The sequence below is a fragment of the Cinclus cinclus genome, chromosome 2, assembly GCF_963662255.1.
Source record: "Cinclus cinclus chromosome 2, bCinCin1.1, whole genome shotgun sequence".
In the NCBI taxonomy this organism is placed as follows: Eukaryota; Metazoa; Chordata; class Aves; order Passeriformes; family Cinclidae; genus Cinclus; species Cinclus cinclus.
The window spans coordinates 101410986-101428987 of record NC_085047.1 but is presented as its reverse complement, the minus strand read 5'-3'; the positions used below and the strand labels follow the sequence as shown (position 1 = coordinate 101428987).

General features: G+C 39.3%; 1 protein-coding gene across 1 annotated transcript in view; it reads right to left on the bottom strand.

The window, feature by feature from the left end:
- Positions 1–18002, bottom strand: part of REPS2 (RALBP1 associated Eps domain containing 2) — a 90751-nt gene that overhangs the window by 36098 nt on the left and 36651 nt on the right. The window contains exons 4-10 of the mRNA XM_062515134.1: positions 16518–16641; positions 13709–13806; positions 11907–12045; positions 10388–10451; positions 7944–8086; positions 4698–4792; positions 1369–1438 (exon numbers count right to left, since the gene is read on the bottom strand). Coding sequence (XP_062371118.1) covers positions 1369–1438; positions 4698–4792; positions 7944–8086; positions 10388–10451; positions 11907–12045; positions 13709–13806; positions 16518–16641 — 733 coding nt within the window. The remainder of the gene's footprint in view (positions 1–1368; positions 1439–4697; positions 4793–7943; positions 8087–10387; positions 10452–11906; positions 12046–13708; positions 13807–16517; positions 16642–18002) is intronic.

Here is an 18002-nt window from a genome sequence, read left to right as displayed (position 1 = left end):
TACATTATAACCTAAGTGAAGTTAATTTACTTGTATACTTTTTAAAATGCAGGCAAATTTGTTTCTACTGTCCTGAACTGCAGGCTCTTGACTTCTGGGGAGACCCCCTCAGTCAGGAGAGTGATCTGTTTTCATGCTTGTCAGAATAGTAATAAAGGTAGAACAAAAGTATTTGTTCTTTGGCTGAAAAGGCAGCAATCTGTGTCACAGATACAGCATATCTTCACCCCTGAAGGAGGACTGCATTTCTCAAAACACGTTCCCATGTGACTTAACATGTCAGCTACAAAAATCAAAGTACAACTTTGTCATCTAAATTAAATATAAAAAAATATTCCCTTAGTAAAAAGTAAATCTTCATAGACATTTCAAAGCAATAACCTTCAAGGTTCAAGTCCTTCACTGGTTCATTATACATTTTACAATAAAACAAACCCTGTCAACAAAACACTGATTTCTTGGAATATGCTGATGTGTCAAAATGTTTTACAAACACACATCAACCCTTGACAAACTTTCTTTGAAAAAGGGACACTGGGAATCTGTCAAACTCTGTCACACCTGAGTGTGGAAGGTGAATCAGGAATGTGGACTACCTGGTCTCACAGCTCTGATGCAACCTTAACGTGTGGACATCTGGGAGGCCAGGATATTTTTTTATTTGAATTAATACATACACTGCAGCTCTAAGAATCAGGCAACAAAATACCCACAACTGTTCTGTTTCTACATACAACAGAGGGACAGCAAGTAAGAACTGGGAAAAGGGAATATAAAAGGGAATGGATGGCTGTGTCATGATCCAGTGCCAATTCTGGAAGCCATAGAAGCTATGGCAGCAAAAAAGAGAAAGATCACTTCAATTTCACATGACTTGCTGCTGATGGATGTCAAATGAAATGAATGAATCAAGTATTTTCAGTCCAATTTGACTAAAACTTTTGTTTTGCAAGAAAATACTGGGATTATTTTTTTTTAATAGGAGTAAAAACTAATTTTGAAGTGTTGGTGTTTCTTGCAAAAATAGTAATTGAAAATTTGGCACAGTGTATCTTTACTCTTAAAAAATTCCTGACAGTAATTAAAATTTTGTTTAAGTAAAAAGCACAGCATTAATTGCCTTAGGGCTAGACATATTTTAGAAGATACATTTCATATCACTCACATATGACAGAACTAATTTTGAAGCAAACCCCTCTATTTATTTGTCTTCAACTCAGCTGCTGTGAGCTGTCTCTTTAAATCTTTAGCAACACATAGCCAGCTTAGAAATTAAACACACCATTGCTTCTGTCAGCAAACATAGGGGCTTACTAAAAACACATAATTTAATCCCTAATGGAAAAAAAAAGTTATTTATTTGAATACCTTGTTTGTCATCTTTCTTTCCATCTTGTAACGGGGCAGAGTTATCAGGTACCTCTTCAGCTGATGACTTCTAAAGGAAGAAGATTTGTTAACTACACTGATTGTAACAGCTCATACCTTTCCACAGTCAAATATTTCAGAATACAGATGGACACAAATAATGGAGACATTTGCTTGTGCACCACAATTCCTTCGTTAGATAAGGAAGAATAGAGGACCTGTAGAAAGACAATGGAACTCTGCTTTTCAAGGTACAGCAGTTCCACACCTGAAATCAGTTAGAGGAGCACTTCAACAGTGAATGACTGCAGGAGGTCAGGACTATATGCAAGGAGAGGCTTCTCCCAACAGAGCCACATGTAACACCTGTGCAAGGACAATGAAAGCTTCTCCAGTCTCCGTGAGAAAAGTCTCTCTAAGCAAAACTCCAGCTGATGGTGATGCTTTAAAGGCTCCTGGCTGATGTGGCTGATCCTTGAACTACTCTTTTCTTCCAACATGCAGCCATAGAGATGGGAAAACCAAACTTCATTAGCAAGTCTGTTGGAGGCCCATTCATGCCTTTGATAGGAAAACAGGGAATTTCTCCCCAGTCTTATTTTCGGTTATTCTTAATTTTCTGTTATTTCAGCAGCAACCTAAAGGCGTTTATTATTCTTGGAGCTTCTGCTGGAACAAATTCTACCTCCATTATGAGTAAGAACAAGAATACACTCTGCAACCAAATAAAACATTCAGGCAAATGTCAGAAACCCTAAACTTCTCTAAATATTAAGTGATGCTGGTTTTTTTTCCCAAAAAGCATGGAAGGGGTTTGACCTGAAAATGCCCTGAAATAAATTTGGCCTAAACAAATGAACTGAGAAAACTAGATTTCATAGACATTTTTAAAAGACCACAAAAATCTCAAGTCAGTAGTTCAAAAAGGAAAACTCCACAGTAAAGGTCTGTGAGATTTGTTTTACAAAGTTCCTGAGGAACAGGATACCTGAGGAATGGGATACCCTTTTCTGAGAAAGCAACAAAGCAAAAATATGTCTTGAGGACTCTGAAAATGTGTGAACAAAACATTTCACATCCATAGCTAGCCCTGACACTCAAGTGAAGATCATGAAACCAGAGACCTAACTCAATGCATGCTTTAATTGATGGAATGACTTTCAGAGATCTCAATGAACTGTGAGCATGACATTTCTAATGGGAGCCCAGAGGACCCTCAGCCGGTCATTTTATACATGTTTTAACTTTAAGATTTTGGCAGTGAGAAAGCTTGCAGAAAAAAACCAAAGGAGAGTGGGAGACAAAAACTTGAGGGAAAAAAAACCTGTGAAGACAAAACTTCCTCGGAAAATAAAAATCAGTCACCCATGTCATTCCCAAGCATAATATCAGCAGCCTTGGTGCATTTTTCAAGTTTAACAAAGCCTAGCATGTAGGTGACGTGTCTCCTGCCTTTATTTTCTTTTTGAATGCATTCAGGAACTGCTCCTATTTTATTGCAGCATTGTAGCTCAGCAGTCACAGTAAAAACAGGCATTCAAAATGAAATTAAATAGCCTGAATAGATGATAGATAGAAATTTAAAAAGACATGGAGGTAAAGCATAACAGATGGCATTGACAATATAATACTTTTAATGTAGAGATCAAGTATCTAAAGTATAATTCCTCAACTAGCCAAGATACAAATGAAATTGCAACAGTAAATTGCTGCGCTTCCCACTGAAGGAGATTAATGGAAGATGAATTACTGACCTCCCAAACGATACTCATTCATTGTATCAATTCTGAATGTAAAAACATGAGCTGAACAAAAAAATCAAGTCAAAATGACTCTCAAATCACTTTTGAGATTTTAACCTCCATTAATCTTGGACAATGCAAACTGAAGCTTTTTAATTATTTGTACGAAAAATACATAATTATACATTTGTTTACCTTTCAAATATAATTTAATTCTACACTGTATCTATATCTTCTTTTATATCTTAGGTTGCAAGCCATGCAAAATAAGATCATATGCAAGGGATCAGGTGTTTCTTGTAAAGGACCTGCCAACATACTAGCACCCTGCACTACCAGATCTGCAGTGCTACTCTCAAAGCCCAGCTTGACTGCTGTGCTTTGGCCAAGTTGCTGTAGGATGAGCAACACCTCCCAGGAAAACACCACATATTTAAATAGCTCCAGAAGATACACTGGGGGCTCAATGTGCTGGCTGCAGCATTGCCCGAAGTGAGCACTGTACTCCATAGAAGCTTAGCAGATTCTGTTTGGTGGTATCACCACCAAGAGGGATGTGATGAGCTAGGTTCTGACCCAGGGACTCCCCAGAGCAAGGCACTGGCAGGAAATAGCTGGAGAGCAGCCTTGCTGAGCTGCCATGACACACCATCATTTTTAAACTTGAAAGAGGGTCAGAAGGGCCAGTTCCTGCAGTCAGTCCACCACTTGATTAAGTACCTTAACACTAAACCTTTAAATCCCACAGCACGTATATTGAGAGTTGCAATATTTAGGCACAACTCAGCGGCCATGATTAGTTCAATTCTATAGGGTCTTTAGAAGTTTGGGATTTTAACCTCAGAGTTAAACTCTTCTCCTTAATTCTGTTTTGGTTGCAGCAGACTTCACAGAATCATACAACAGTTGGCTTTGGAAGGGACCCCTGGAGATCTAGTCCAAAGCCCCTGCTCCATCCATTGTAACCTACTGTGTTCAGTTGTGGGCCCCTCACTAGTAGAAAGGACATTGACGTGTGTTCAAAGAAGGGCAGTGGAGCTGGTGGAGCTGGTCCAGAGCACAAAAGGAGTGCCTGATGGAGCTGGGGTTGTCTATCCTGGAGAAAAAGATGCTCAGGGCTCTCTACAACTATCTGAAAGAAGGCAGTGCTGGGCTAACAGTTGGAATCAATGATCTTGGAAGTCTTCTCCAAATTACATGATTTTATGATTCTGTGCTAAAGCCTCTTATTTTCAACCAATTCAGACTGAGCAGACACTTCACCTGAACACAGTCCACAGTCCTGCAGCAGCCCTGAAGGGCACCAACAGGTAGAGCCTATTTCTCTGCACATTCCAGCTTCTCACAAGTCCACAATGACCACTTTGTTATGTGGCAGCATCTCTTGAAAAGCCTGCCAGCCCTTGCCATACACAGAAGATATGGCTGAGATGGGGGTTTGAAATGGCTTAATGAGAAGCTTGGAGATTCCTAAAGTCCTCTCAGAGACTCCCAGTCCTGCTGCTCACATGGCACAGTCTGCTGAAGTGAAGCTGGTCCAGCCACCTCCCCTCTGGCAAGGTAAGGACCCAGCTTACACCTTCTCACCTCTGTCCGACTGCAGTCCCGGGTCTGCTGACTGCTTGGCAATGGCTCAGAGTAAGAATCAAATAGTGCACAGTCACGTGTGGGCTTCAAACACACTGCAGGGGAAAGAAAAATGAAATAAAATGTAAAAAAAACCAAACCAAAACAAAAAAAAAAAAACACCAAAAAAAAAAAAAAAAACAAAAAAAAACAAAACCAGAAAACCCAACAACCCAAAGCCAAACATAGAGACACAGCAAGTCTTTGGTTAATATATACTTCTTAGAAACCTGTTCTAGCATAATTGCATAATTTTGCTCTTCATTTCTACATCTCACACCTAATGGATGACAAACACCATGAAGAAAATCTTTCTATCTTGCATCGTAAGTAATTCAGTGTCATGAAAGGGATAGCTTGTACAATTTCTGGTGCAGAAATAATGGTGAAATTTGGAAGAATTTTTTTCTTCTCCCAGTCCAGTATCAACTTAATTGATCTTATAGTTTATATCCTGTTCTCTTAGCAATGTTAAAGGTACTTATGTTACCTTCAGCTGCAGCTTTGACTTTTTGAATACTGAAAAGGGTAGTTATACTATAACATAACTCTATATTATACTCTAGAATTAAAGGCCAGCAAAAAGCAAAGCACTAAGCACTGTGCTAAACAACTAAACAACAACTAAACAACATTGAGAGCAGGGGGGGAAGAAAGAAAAAAAACACATCTGACTTCACAAAGGAATATTCACAACAAGCTAACTTCTATCTCACAAGTCAGGTCCTTTTGCTGGTATCCCTCTGGGATTAGATCCTCTGAGATAAACCTGTCTTATGAGCTGGAAAGCAACTTTTTTTTAAAGATCAATATATTAAAAGGCAGAACAACCACATTTCTGATTTTTAGCTCACATTTATTTTATCTCAATAAATTAAGCTCTTGAAAATCTGTCTTAATTTACAGTACAGTGGGTTACATACAGGGCAAATAGCTTTTGAGATTCTGCAAATTAGTTTTTATTAAAACTTTCCAAAAAGAAGGTGGGGGGTCAAATTGTCAATGGAGCTGCGCCAGGATAGCATTTGGACCAGTTGTGCTCATAGTTTACAGTACAAGTCATAAAACTAGAATGATTAATGCATTCCTAAATGCTTTTTTGCTCCAAGTCATTTTATTTGAAGCTTTAACAGCACTCTTATCAGATGCAAATACTTGAATTGAACCAAATTATGCCTCATTCTGAAACTAATACAGCAACCTAATGAAAAACAGTTTCCAGTGTTCTTCTTCGGGGTCCTAAGAAGCCAAAAAAAGTGGAAAAAAAATTTCTAAATTTCACAGAAATCAAAATATGAAAACACAAGATTTCTCTTGAAAATTGCTTTTGACATTTTAGGCAACTGTATGAGGCACTTGCATACTTGTCAATGCTTTTATTTCAGAAGTAATACAATCAGGGCTCTATGCTTTCCTGTGATTCACGGGTTTACAGTGTGTTGAGATGTTCTGCTTTTTATTAATGCAAGTCTTTCAAGAGACAGATTTATGAATCTTGACCAGATAGCAGAATGAGCAGGAGATATTTTCAGACCCTCAGATTAACCAGAATTAGTTCATTAGCTGGGGTTTTTAATGACCCACAAGAAACAAATAGTCCTTTCACCTCTTCCATGTAGATTTGCTTGAAATGCTTGGTTTCATGCAACAGCATGAAACAATAATCACCTAAGAAAAGGGTAGAATTAGGTGCTGAAAGGGACAAATAGGGAAAGAGAAGACTCCCAGGGAACAAATGCAGCTTAGCATGCTATTTCTCCCATTGACATAATGGTTCCTGCTACTAGAGACAGCTATTTCCATTGCTGTTTTACCCAAAAAGGTTCAATGTGAAGACACATCAAAAAGAACCTGCATGGATGAGTTTACAAGCCAATTTATCATGAGACCAGGCATGAAAGTAGTGAACAAAGTGGTGGTCCTGGAGGGAAAAGAGTAGCTGTAATTATGACAGGGGAATGCAATTAGAGAGACTGAAAGTGATGAAGATTTGGAAATGCATGTTTTCCAGGAGCTTATTGCTTTGGATATGAATTTAGTGGATTACAGGGAACATGACTCCACCAGAAATAATTTCACAAATCTGATACAGGGTCAACATTTAATTTTCCTAACAGCAGCTTGATTTGTTCTTTTCTTGCCTTTTAATATATTCAGTGTCATCAAATTTAATGGAGATTTTATTAGGTCTTAAATATTATCCCTTAGCACTGTAATTATCATCTCTGATTAATCCTCCTTGCCCTCAAGAGTCATGCACATTTTTTAGATGTAACAGTATATATTTCAACATTCATTTATAATTAAAATAGACATAACTGAAGAGAACAAATGAAAGGGCAAGTCTTTCACTGCACATTGTTACTGAAGTATGTTACATTTTGGATTAATTCATCCTTGTGCTACACAAATTGTTGTAATCCTCCTGTCATTAATGCAAACTACTCACAGAACCTGTGGATTACATAAAATAAATTACAAAATAATTCAACCTTTGATATAACCAGTATCTCCATTGAAAAAAGTACACTAGCACATTAAGTTCTAATGCAGTCCAGTATCATTTTTAACAAATCTTCAAGAGATAGATACTTTAAGGAAAAATCATCCAAAGAATTAAAAGGTATATCACAGATTCACGGAATGGTGAGGACTGGAAGAGATTTTAAAGATAATCTAGTTCCAACCTCCCTTACCATGGGCAGGAATACCTCCCTTACCATGGGCAGGAACACCTCCCTCTAGACCAGGCTGCTCTAGGTCTTATCCTACCTGGCCTTGAACACCTTCAGGGGTGGAGCACCCACAGCTGCTCTGCTGGTGACTCACTGCCCTCACAGCGAACAGTCTCTTCCTAAAGTCTAACATAAACCTTTTGTCTTCCAGTTTAAAGCCATTGCTGGATTCCCTTTGCTTTACAGGTACTCATCTACCTCTTCACCTGTCCTGACACCTGTAGCACAGTGGAGCCGAGGGGCAGACATTAAGAGGCAGGCAACTGCTCCACTTTGCATCCTTATCTCTATGCTTTGGTATTTTACTTCTTTAGCAATCACCTCATAAGCACAATTAAAAACACATGCTTTAAATTCAGCTGGAGAATCATTACACAGTGTAGAAGCCCATTCCAGGAGGGAAAGTGAGCCCATCTTGCACGCTGGATTTCTGAGATGGCTGCAGGGACATGGCTTGCCACAGGAACTTTACCTGCTTGAAGGTACTCGGGTAGCAGTGTCTCTGGCAGTGTCTCAGGCAGCTGGTAACCATTCTTCCTTGCAACCACAAGGTGGAAAGCAGCACAAAACTCTGGAAGCGTCAGCGCCCCATCACAATCCACATCACTCAGCTCCCTGTGGATAAAACAGGCACACGTTTTCCAAGGTGTTACCTCAGGGAAACATATGTGTACCGTCATGGGGAGACAAAAATGCAACTCTGAGAAGGGATATTTTAACACAAAACAAGCATCTCTGTCATGTACACTTGATCCCGACTTGCACGTTTGTCTCAGGGAAGATGAAGCAAGCTGATTTTCTAATACCAACTTGCCACTTTTTTTATTTTTCAGTAAAGTACATTTCTTTAATAAATTATGCCATTGAAAATTATGCTATGTTTATACTAGAATGTGAAATACATAATCTATATTTATAGAATCATAGGGTGTCTGGCATTAGAAGAGACTTCAAAGATCATCTAATTCCAACTCCCCTGCCATGGGCAGGTAACCTTCCACTTGACCAGGTTACTCAAAGCCCCATCCAGCCTGGCCATGAACACTTCCAGGGATGGGAAGTCCACAACCTCTCTAGGCAACCTGTTCTAAGGCCTCATGACCCTTACAGTAAAGAAGACCTTCCTAGTATCTAATCTAATCCTGCCCTCCTTTAGCTTACAGCTGTTCCCCCTTGACCTACCACTACACGCCCTTGTGTAAAGTCCCTCTCCAGCTCTCTTGTGGACCCTGCTTGGGTACTAGAAAGCTGCTAGAAGACCTCCCAGACCCTTTTCTTCAGGCTGAACAGCCCCAAGTCTCCCAGCCTGTTTTCATAGGAGAGGTGCTCTGTAATTAACTTAGTCGACCTCCTCTAGACTTGTTCCAACAGCTCCATGTTCTTCTGATGCTGGGGGGACCAGAGCTGGATGCAGTACTCCAGATTGGGTCCTTGTCAGAGCAGAGGTGTAGAACCCCTTCCCTTGCCCTCCTGGTCACACCTCTTTTGATGCAGCCCAGGATGTAGTTGGCCTTCTGAGCAGCAGTTAATTGCACATTTTTCCAAGGGTGGAATTAACCTTCCAATATTTGGAAGCACTTTTGGCTAATCCATGCAGGATCTTAAAACAGTTCAAGCAGAAACAGTTAAATATGGACTTTAGCAACGGTTACTTAGCACCATTGACAAACCTTTAAAAAAAGAGGTAAAATTAATGCTCTTGACAAGTTTAAATACCATTGTTAACTTCTCACTAGGCAGTTCTCTCTAATTCTAGCATGTTTCACAAACACTTCAGAAATTCAAGAATTCAATTTTATAAATTAATTCTTTGCAAAAATTGCACTCAATTTTATTTTATCTTCGGCATATGGTCTAAAAGAAACATATAATTTCTTACTCTTTGAAAGTAACAAGCATTTCTCAAACTGTTGAGGTTATAGTGACAAGGACTGAAACATCCCATGTGTTTAACACAGCAACACAACCTGATAAATCACATTGCCACATAATTGCAAGTATCTACTAGAAAGGAATAGTTTCTGTGAAATTCTGCACAGAGAACAAGTTGTGTCAGCAACAGAAATAAAATCTGATTTGGAAACATATTAGGTTAATCCATTCTTTTTAAGTAATCTTAAATTTAAATTCCAACATTCACTTCCCCCTATGATTCTTTGGCTGTTTTTTTTTTTTTTTTAATTTTCACAACTGACAATCTGCTTTGAAAAGATTCCAGACATATCCTTTGACCCTGACAGATGTTTAGGCTCTTACAAGCTTTTCTTCTCAGCTCTCTTCATAAAAGCATATAAAAAAAACCAAAATCACTATCAACATTTCTGATCCATGTTTAAAACTGTTTGTTCCTCCTATCAGACATGCAATGATGACAACAAATTACAAAGCACCATGTTGTTGATGAAAATATAATAGAATTCTTGTCAAATTTTATCACGTACAGTTCCATCCACAATTGTTTCTCAATAAGCTCATTAAAAGCAAGAGAACTGGTTCATTAGAAAAGCACTAATGAATTATGCAGTTGTTTAATTAGGCCTCCTCTGACAGAACAGAGACAGAAACATAAAACCAACAACACATGTAAAACATTCTAGAGGTGCTTCTCCTCTGTGTCATTTAATGAAAAATGCCAGTTCTTTGAGCTAATGAAGCTGCTTATAATACACTTAAGAACAGCTCTCAGCTATGCTGCTGTTCAAACCTTCCCAGTCCTGCTGAGCAGGCAAACAGCTCTCCAGAAAACAAGTGTGTCAGGAAGATCAATGACCACCCTGCTGCTTGAGCCTCTAACTGATTCTGGAGATAAGAGCAATAATTATAATAGAAGATATTTTTAAATTTAACAAGAACTCTTGAATTAAGCATATGTTAAAAGAACGTGATAGGCATCCCCAACACTACTACAGTACTCACCAGATGTGAGAAAGTTCTGGGATGGGCAGCTTTGATTTTGTGAAGAAATTCTTTGCTACGGAACCTGTTGGGAAAGCATGCCTTATCAACCATTGGAAATTAATTCTCCAAATTCTTTCCTTTGACCAGGTCTGCCATGCCAGAAGCAGACAGTTAATTTACGTCTGAGAGATGCTCAGATTAATTGGATGCTACTATAGATGCTGGACCATTTGTCTCCTTCTCAGTAAATGAAAGAGAAAGCCAGACAGAGCTGTTGACCTCATTTCTCCATTCCCTCCATATGGGAAAAATAAATAAAGGGAAATCTACTAGTAACTCTAACCTGCATAACAAGTATGTCACCAATGATGAAATAACAGACAGGAATGGCCCTGCTTCACAGTGCTTTGACATCTGCACTGCTCTCCCAAGATGATGCTTCAAGCATGACCTTTCCCTGCAGTGAAAATTTTACAGAGGGGAAAAAAAAAAAAGAAAAAAGAAACTGCAGAAGATTCAGCTAGCACTCCTGTTCTACTGCAGGCATCCTCACTCACCCTGCCATAGCAGCCCTTCTGATACTTCTAGCTAACAGTTCTTCACCATTTCATATGCATGGGGTGTCGGGGTACCCTGGAAGCCCTTCCTGGGTACAGGCTTACAAATCATAAGGAAACAAAGCACAGACTTCTGGAAGAATAATCCTTTTCCTGTTGGGCAACCACTAGGGAAAGAACCAACACTGAAAAACCATTTGTTCTTTGAAGCAAACTGCATGAAGGAGACTTGACTGAGGTGAAGAACTGCTGGAGCACTAATTTCAGTTAGCAACAGGTCCTTTCTTAAAACTTTTGGCTGGATCAAAGCTTCCTGAACCCCAGTGATACAGAAGGGCTCATTACAACTGCCTCAGTCTAAAACCTGTGACATATTTCTTGCCAGACCAACAGTCTGTACTCGGCAAAGTCTGCTCTCACAAGCAGCCTGGACCTTCTACTGCAGATGGAAATCTGAGTATGATCAGAGCCATCTCAGTATACTCTTAATAGTACTTCTACCATGTGTGTGCTCTCCAGATTGTTTCCTAATTACCTAGAGGTCAAAATCTCAGTCCCCCAGAACCCCTCAGGCTTGAACCACCCAGGGCAGTTAACTGCATGCTTCACTGTCATCACATGGACACTGCCACAGCTCTGCTGGATAAGCCAGCACAACCCTCAGGGGTTCTTCCACTCAATATACACTGCAGGTGTGATCCACAAATACAGCACAGCAAATGCAGAGAACTCATTTTAGTTTTTACCAAATTGTCAATGCTTCTCCCTTAGATGTAATTATTTTTCTAAAATCAGGATATTTAGAAGAAAATGGCCACAATATTGGTTTAAATAGTCTGCCTTTAAAAAAAAAAAAAAAAAAAAAAAAAAGCAAAACTGTTACAAATGTGCTCAGAGAGAAAGGAGAATTTATTTACTTAACACTTCACCTCCCAGCCTGATCCCCCTATTTGATGTGCACAGTGTTTGGTAAAAATTACCTGAAATAAAGGCGCTGAGGTCAGGCTGCAGGGACCTGAACTGGTTAATGTAGTAATCTCGCTGCTCCTCTGTTATTCTCCAAGGGTCATCTGAGTACTGGGTGCTGCTGTCCTGCTGCTCCCGCTCCACTGAAAGAGACTGAAGGGAGGAACACTGGCACCAGCCACAGGGAGGGCACCAGAAGGGCACTGGGAACCTCAAGAAACCAGATTCACTCTCTTCTTTGTAGCAGAGACAAATTTTCAGAAAACAAGAAGCAGAAATGGCCACACTGATGACCATCCCACTATTTACCTTGTTAAAACTGAGGCTATTATTAGGTATCTTTACCCCTGCAATTAAAGGAAGCTTTACATGACCAACACTCAAAGGAAAAGGAAATCTAGCTACTGCTGACCACTAGAAGTCCAAGTCATACTTTATTACCTCTAGATTCCTTATGGGGGTCCTTTTTTCCTGTCATGCATTACAACCTGAACTGCACACTGTACACCTCAAATGGATGGAACCAGTAAAGGAACTAAAGCTGCATTTATACAGCTTTGTCATTAAAAATTATCTTTGCTATGAAACTACATATTTCATCTAGGAATGGTGCTGTAACCATGGAGATATTCCACTTCTGGACCCTCTGCTCACCCCAGTAATTCTGCACTCATTATGCTAAGTCAGGGAGACACAAGCCCAGAGACCCCCTCGAACTTCTATCAATTCCCAAGGTTTAAGCAAAAATCCTCCTTTGGGTAAGGAATATTCTGGAGGAGAAGGGCATTTAATCCAATTATTTCTTTGCTCTGTCTTTGCTCTCTAATTAACTTGTTTAAGGAGGTCTGTACCTTTTGGAGGTTGGATGGAGGTACAAGAGGGCTGCCAGTACAGCTGGTGTCTTTGTTAAAATGGAATGAATGAGCATTCAGTATTTAAGCCTTCATGATAACAGTCTTAAAAAGGAAGGGAAGAATGAACAACAATCAGCTGTGAAACCCTTTCTCTGACATATCTGTCTATTTCCCAAGAATCATGCAAAACACCAGTTCTGAAATACATCAAAAGTTCCCTGAAACAGGCAACATCATAAAGCTGTAAATTAATTTTCATTTCAAAGTGCTACACAAATGCAGCCAATTTCATTTCAAGTTAGCACAAATTATGTGATACTACCCGTAGATCTCTTTTGGAGACTCAGGAAACATTTTATTGTGGGTGAGAGGTGCTTAACACTCAGGAAAAGGTAGAGTCTTTGAGTCTTACTTATTTAGGAAAACCTCTTGCTTAAGAGAGCTCTTCTCTCCCTTAGGGCAAATTAATTGTTTGCATAATAATGCACAGCAGGCATACTGAAACACAGGAAAGATCGGCTTTTGCAACCAGCAGGAAATAAGACCCATTTTCACAAAAACAAACAAATGCCCAGAAATTAATATATTTTGTTTAAGGTGCAATTTAATCAACTGGAGTGAAAAACCAAAATATGCAGAATGTTAGCCATAAATACTGAGCATGTGTTACAGAAAGCAATCTAAATCAAGAAGAAATTTCTCTGAAATCTCATGTACTTTAAATGAAAATGTTTTACTCGACTTACTTTTAGCAATTTAATTAATTTGATTACTTATTTGTTGCAATTTCTCCAGCCCATGATTTCTTCCTCATATACTAAAAAAGCACACTTCACCACAGAGAAGACTTTTCACTTTCAAAGTGATAATTTTCTGCCTTTTTAGAAAATTTCTCTGCCTTTTTAAAAAATTTAATTTTTTAAATTGTTTTAAGTACTAAAGAAAAATACGCAAGTCATTACCCGACTAGGAGTTGAACAGGTGAGTGCAGACTTGGCTCCGTAATTCCCTGAAGATGGTCCATCTTGCTGGTGAGTAGAGTGTTTGACTTCATAAGGAGCTACATGAGACATTTAAAATTAAATGTATAAATGTCAGGATAATAAAAAAATACTGCTAAGCTAAAAGAAATAATTAAATACCACAAGACCAAGAATGCAGCTTGTGAACATTGTATCAGAGCATCAAAGTCTATTTGGTCAGGCATCTATGAAGTGAACCCGGTATCACAGCATCAAAGTCCATTTTGTCTTATGCAACAAAATTCCATACTTGTCTTTCTCATTGCATCATCCTTCTTCAGACATTACTGAGACATTGTCACTTTGTACTGCTAGACAACAGAAATCACTCTTCATCGTGTTTAAATATACATTTATATAGCCTGTCCATGCATTTATACATTTTATACGCTTATAGCCACATATAGCACAAGAACTATTTTATGTAAGAAGAAATAATTCAACTGGGCTATAAAAAGTATGCTTTGACTGTGCTATCCAATAGCAAACCATTACTTCTCCATATAGTCTGCCTCTCCCTTCCCTAATTTCTGTTGAAAATCAAAATACATGACTCACCACTTTGTACTGTTTGGAGTAAAGTTAGTGAAGAAAACTAACAATTTCTTCTTCTTTTGCTAAAACAAGTCACTTAGGCTCCACTGCAGCAAATATAGTAGGCAGTGACACAACAAGACATTTAAGAACAATGTTTTAAAAATAGGGCAAGTATGCAAACCAAAAAGGCAACTCACTTGCAAACCCTTAACCAGCTGAGAACTGCTGCCAGCCTATTTAAAATTTACCTTTACCAAGTCTACATTAGATAGTCAGAACCTTCAAGACTCATGATGAAAAAGGAGTCCAAGAAATCTTGAAATTTTTGATCTCAGGAAGAGCTTAAAAATTATACCCCTAACCTCCTTGTTTTCCTACAGGGTCTTATTCTATATTGTTATCTATTTTTATTCCTGTACAAGTCACTGTTAATTTCTGATTTTAAAAAAAATAAAAAAAATTAGATGCTCTCAGAGGGGAGATTTAAGCATGAAGCCACATGGCTGTGTGCTTGCTAGCATGAAACACTTTCAGAACTATAAAGAAAAACATGCATAGTAATGGTTTCAGTGCCCTTCAAGACACCCTGTCCAGTGTCAGGATCAGATCTGCAGTACAGCCCAGCCCAGCCAGCCCAGGGCACAAGCACCTCCTCCTCATGCAATACACACAGCTGCCCTTTGGAGTGCTCTTCAGAAAACTGGAAGGTTTTTAATCTTAAAGGTCAGGAAGAACCAGCAGGTCTTGCATTAGGCCTGGCATGTGCTACAGTATGGCTCATAAAATGTTAACTGCTTACTGCCACTGAGAATACATTTGGCTGAAGTATCCCCAGTGGGATTAAAATAGGAGAGATTCCTTTTCAGAAAAATAGGAACAATCGCTTTCTGAAAAATAACCATTGTTCTGCACCTCTAAGATTCTATTACCTTTGAAATGTGAGCAGTTAAAAAATTAATTTTGGAAGATGTTGACAGCTGGACTACATGTATGCTGCTGTCCCTGGTCACTTCACACAGCTGCTGAATCCATGAGAAATTTCACAGAGGTTACATTTGCAACCAAATTCAAATGGGAAAAACAACACCCAAAATACTCCCTCATAGCACTGACAGATCTGGGACAGAAAAGAGCAGAGCTCTTGACAGGTACCCAGTCAGCCAGTCCCAGAGGACACCCCCTGTCCAGCTCTGCACAGCACAGGCTCTGTGCCACGTGTCTTCTTCACTGAGGCAGAACATGCATTGTACCAGAAAACAACTGCACTAGAGTGCTTCTTACAGAATTAATCCCACCTCTGAACAACCTGCAGTTTACCTATGCAGCAGGGGAATACCTGCAACTCAGTACTGGTACAATTTTCAGGTGGAGGTCACTTTATAGTGTCAGACACATTCTTATCACAGCTGTACTGAGTTTCAACACGTTGAATAGCTCTTTTGTCACTTATTTGTAAATAAGGACAGAAGGTGAAGGACTAGCATGGTTCAATCTTCGCACACTGCAAACACACTAACATAAAGCAGGAGGGATGATGGTATGCACCAATGCCTCCTACTGCCACCAACTTGGTTACCACATTGTAATTACAAAAGCACAGGTGCTTTACTGTTAACAGGAACCTGTAAAGCCATAGTTGAACTGGCTTCTGCTCCATTCACATCTTATTAAAATCTGAAGGCCTTCCCACCTACTCTGATGACATCAAAATGGACAGAACATCTATGCAGTGCCTTGCTTCTGTCTGAATTGCCCAAGTCACACTGCTTTTATATTTATTCATCCTATTATTATTATGTCTGCTACAAAACCAGAGGTATTATCTGTTCCTGCAAAGGAAGGTTCACTTCCAATCCGAAAATTAATATACAGCTACTGAAATCAGGAGCAGGCTTTTCTTCCCCTCTAATGAAACCAGAACCTCATGCACTCTGACAATACTTGCAGGCTCTCTGCCACTGGGGTATATTGCAGAGCCTTGTCAGAGATTAGGTATTAGCATTTGTGAGCAGTCACACATAAATCTAATTCAATAGAAAGTGAATGGGAAGACAGGACTGACCAGTCAAACTGATCAAACAATTTTCAAAAACATGAGTCTAATTGAATTTTAAAATAATTAGGCTGATTGTCACTAGCATTTTGAATTTGGATACTTCTGATAAGGGGAAAAAAATATTTAATACAATGTGCATTGCCATCTTTAACCTACCTCCATGCTGCTGTTCCAGCCCACTTCTTGCTTTACCATATCCATAACTTAGGGGTATTCTCTGGTACGTAGATGGAGAAGCAGGAGGTGAGCAAATTGGAGACATCAGAGGAGACTTGGGTTCCTATTTCAAAAACGCACCAACACAAAACACAATTCTGAGACAAAAATTGTAAGAAACAACCCAAGTAATGCTGCAAAGCGGTCCAAGTTCATATAATATGATGGACAAACAACAACAACAAAAAAAAACTGCAGCATCCTCAGGTGCTTTATTTCCAAGAAAAGGTTTAAAACGGACAAGGCAGGATTCGGTACTGAGCCTTCCAGGGATAAAGCATGGCAGTGCTTTACAAAAGCTTTACAATGTATAACAAAGTTTTACAAGGGTCAGCTCAATGTATTTTGCTCCCAAAGAGGCCTGAAGCAGTATATGTAGAAGGCTCAATGTTAGTGGATAACTTAATTTATATAGTGTGAGTGCGTTCCTTGTAGGAGATAATTTTTCTATATTAAAAAAATGCACAAAAAATTAAAATACATCCCTGGATCAGTATTTTGAACACTGTGGATTTGTAAGTATCACTGGTTAGCTATTCTAAAGCTTTCTCTTTCCTTTGACTTACTGAGATTGCTTGAGAAAAGAATGTAAGGCTGAAAGGTTTTACTGAATAAAGAGGAAAATATAGCACAACACAGATAATCCAGATGGACCCAGGGGTTTGAGGGCAGTGTTCTACTCCAGTGTCAGTACACAGAGGGCAGGCATACACGCTCCTCTTCTTCATCCTGTTATTCCACCTGTGTATCTTGTCACCAGCTCACTCCTGCTGGGTGACCTGGGGCTGGGAGCGCCGTTACTGACACCAACGCACCCTGTGATAAACATGGGCACATGTTTTGGGAAGATAATAGTGCTTCCACCAGGCACTTTCAACATGACCTGATACAGCACCAGAGGAGAAGGTGCCAAGCCTGGGGAAAACTATGCAAATCAGTCTTTATAAAAATTATGCAGCACTGTGAAGCTTCTTGTATCTGAACAAGGGCTCTCTACTCTCCTAAATACAGGTAATACAAATGTCCCTTGGATGCTTCATTAAACTGGCATCTCAGAACAACAGATGCTGGGACAATGTTTCACTCAGGAAAAAGGAAAAGCAGATGTCTTCTGGACTATTCCTTGGGGAGATAAAAAAGAAAGAAAACATGGGGGCCTTAGCCCACCAAAAAATAGTGGCTCATGATTGAACAGCTCATCTCCAATTGAGTATTTCTAGAATGACTAAGGACCATTAGTCCATTACCATACTTGCCATGGGAAATCATTCACTTTCTTGTTCTGTTTCACAGACAGACTTCTATCTGCTACTTTTCCTGTGTCCTCTCCAAGAAACAGTGATGGCTTAAATAGGAGGAAAACACTGAAAGAACTTACACAGAATATTACAGGGCTGACAGCTTTATACAAGCTCATATAGAGAA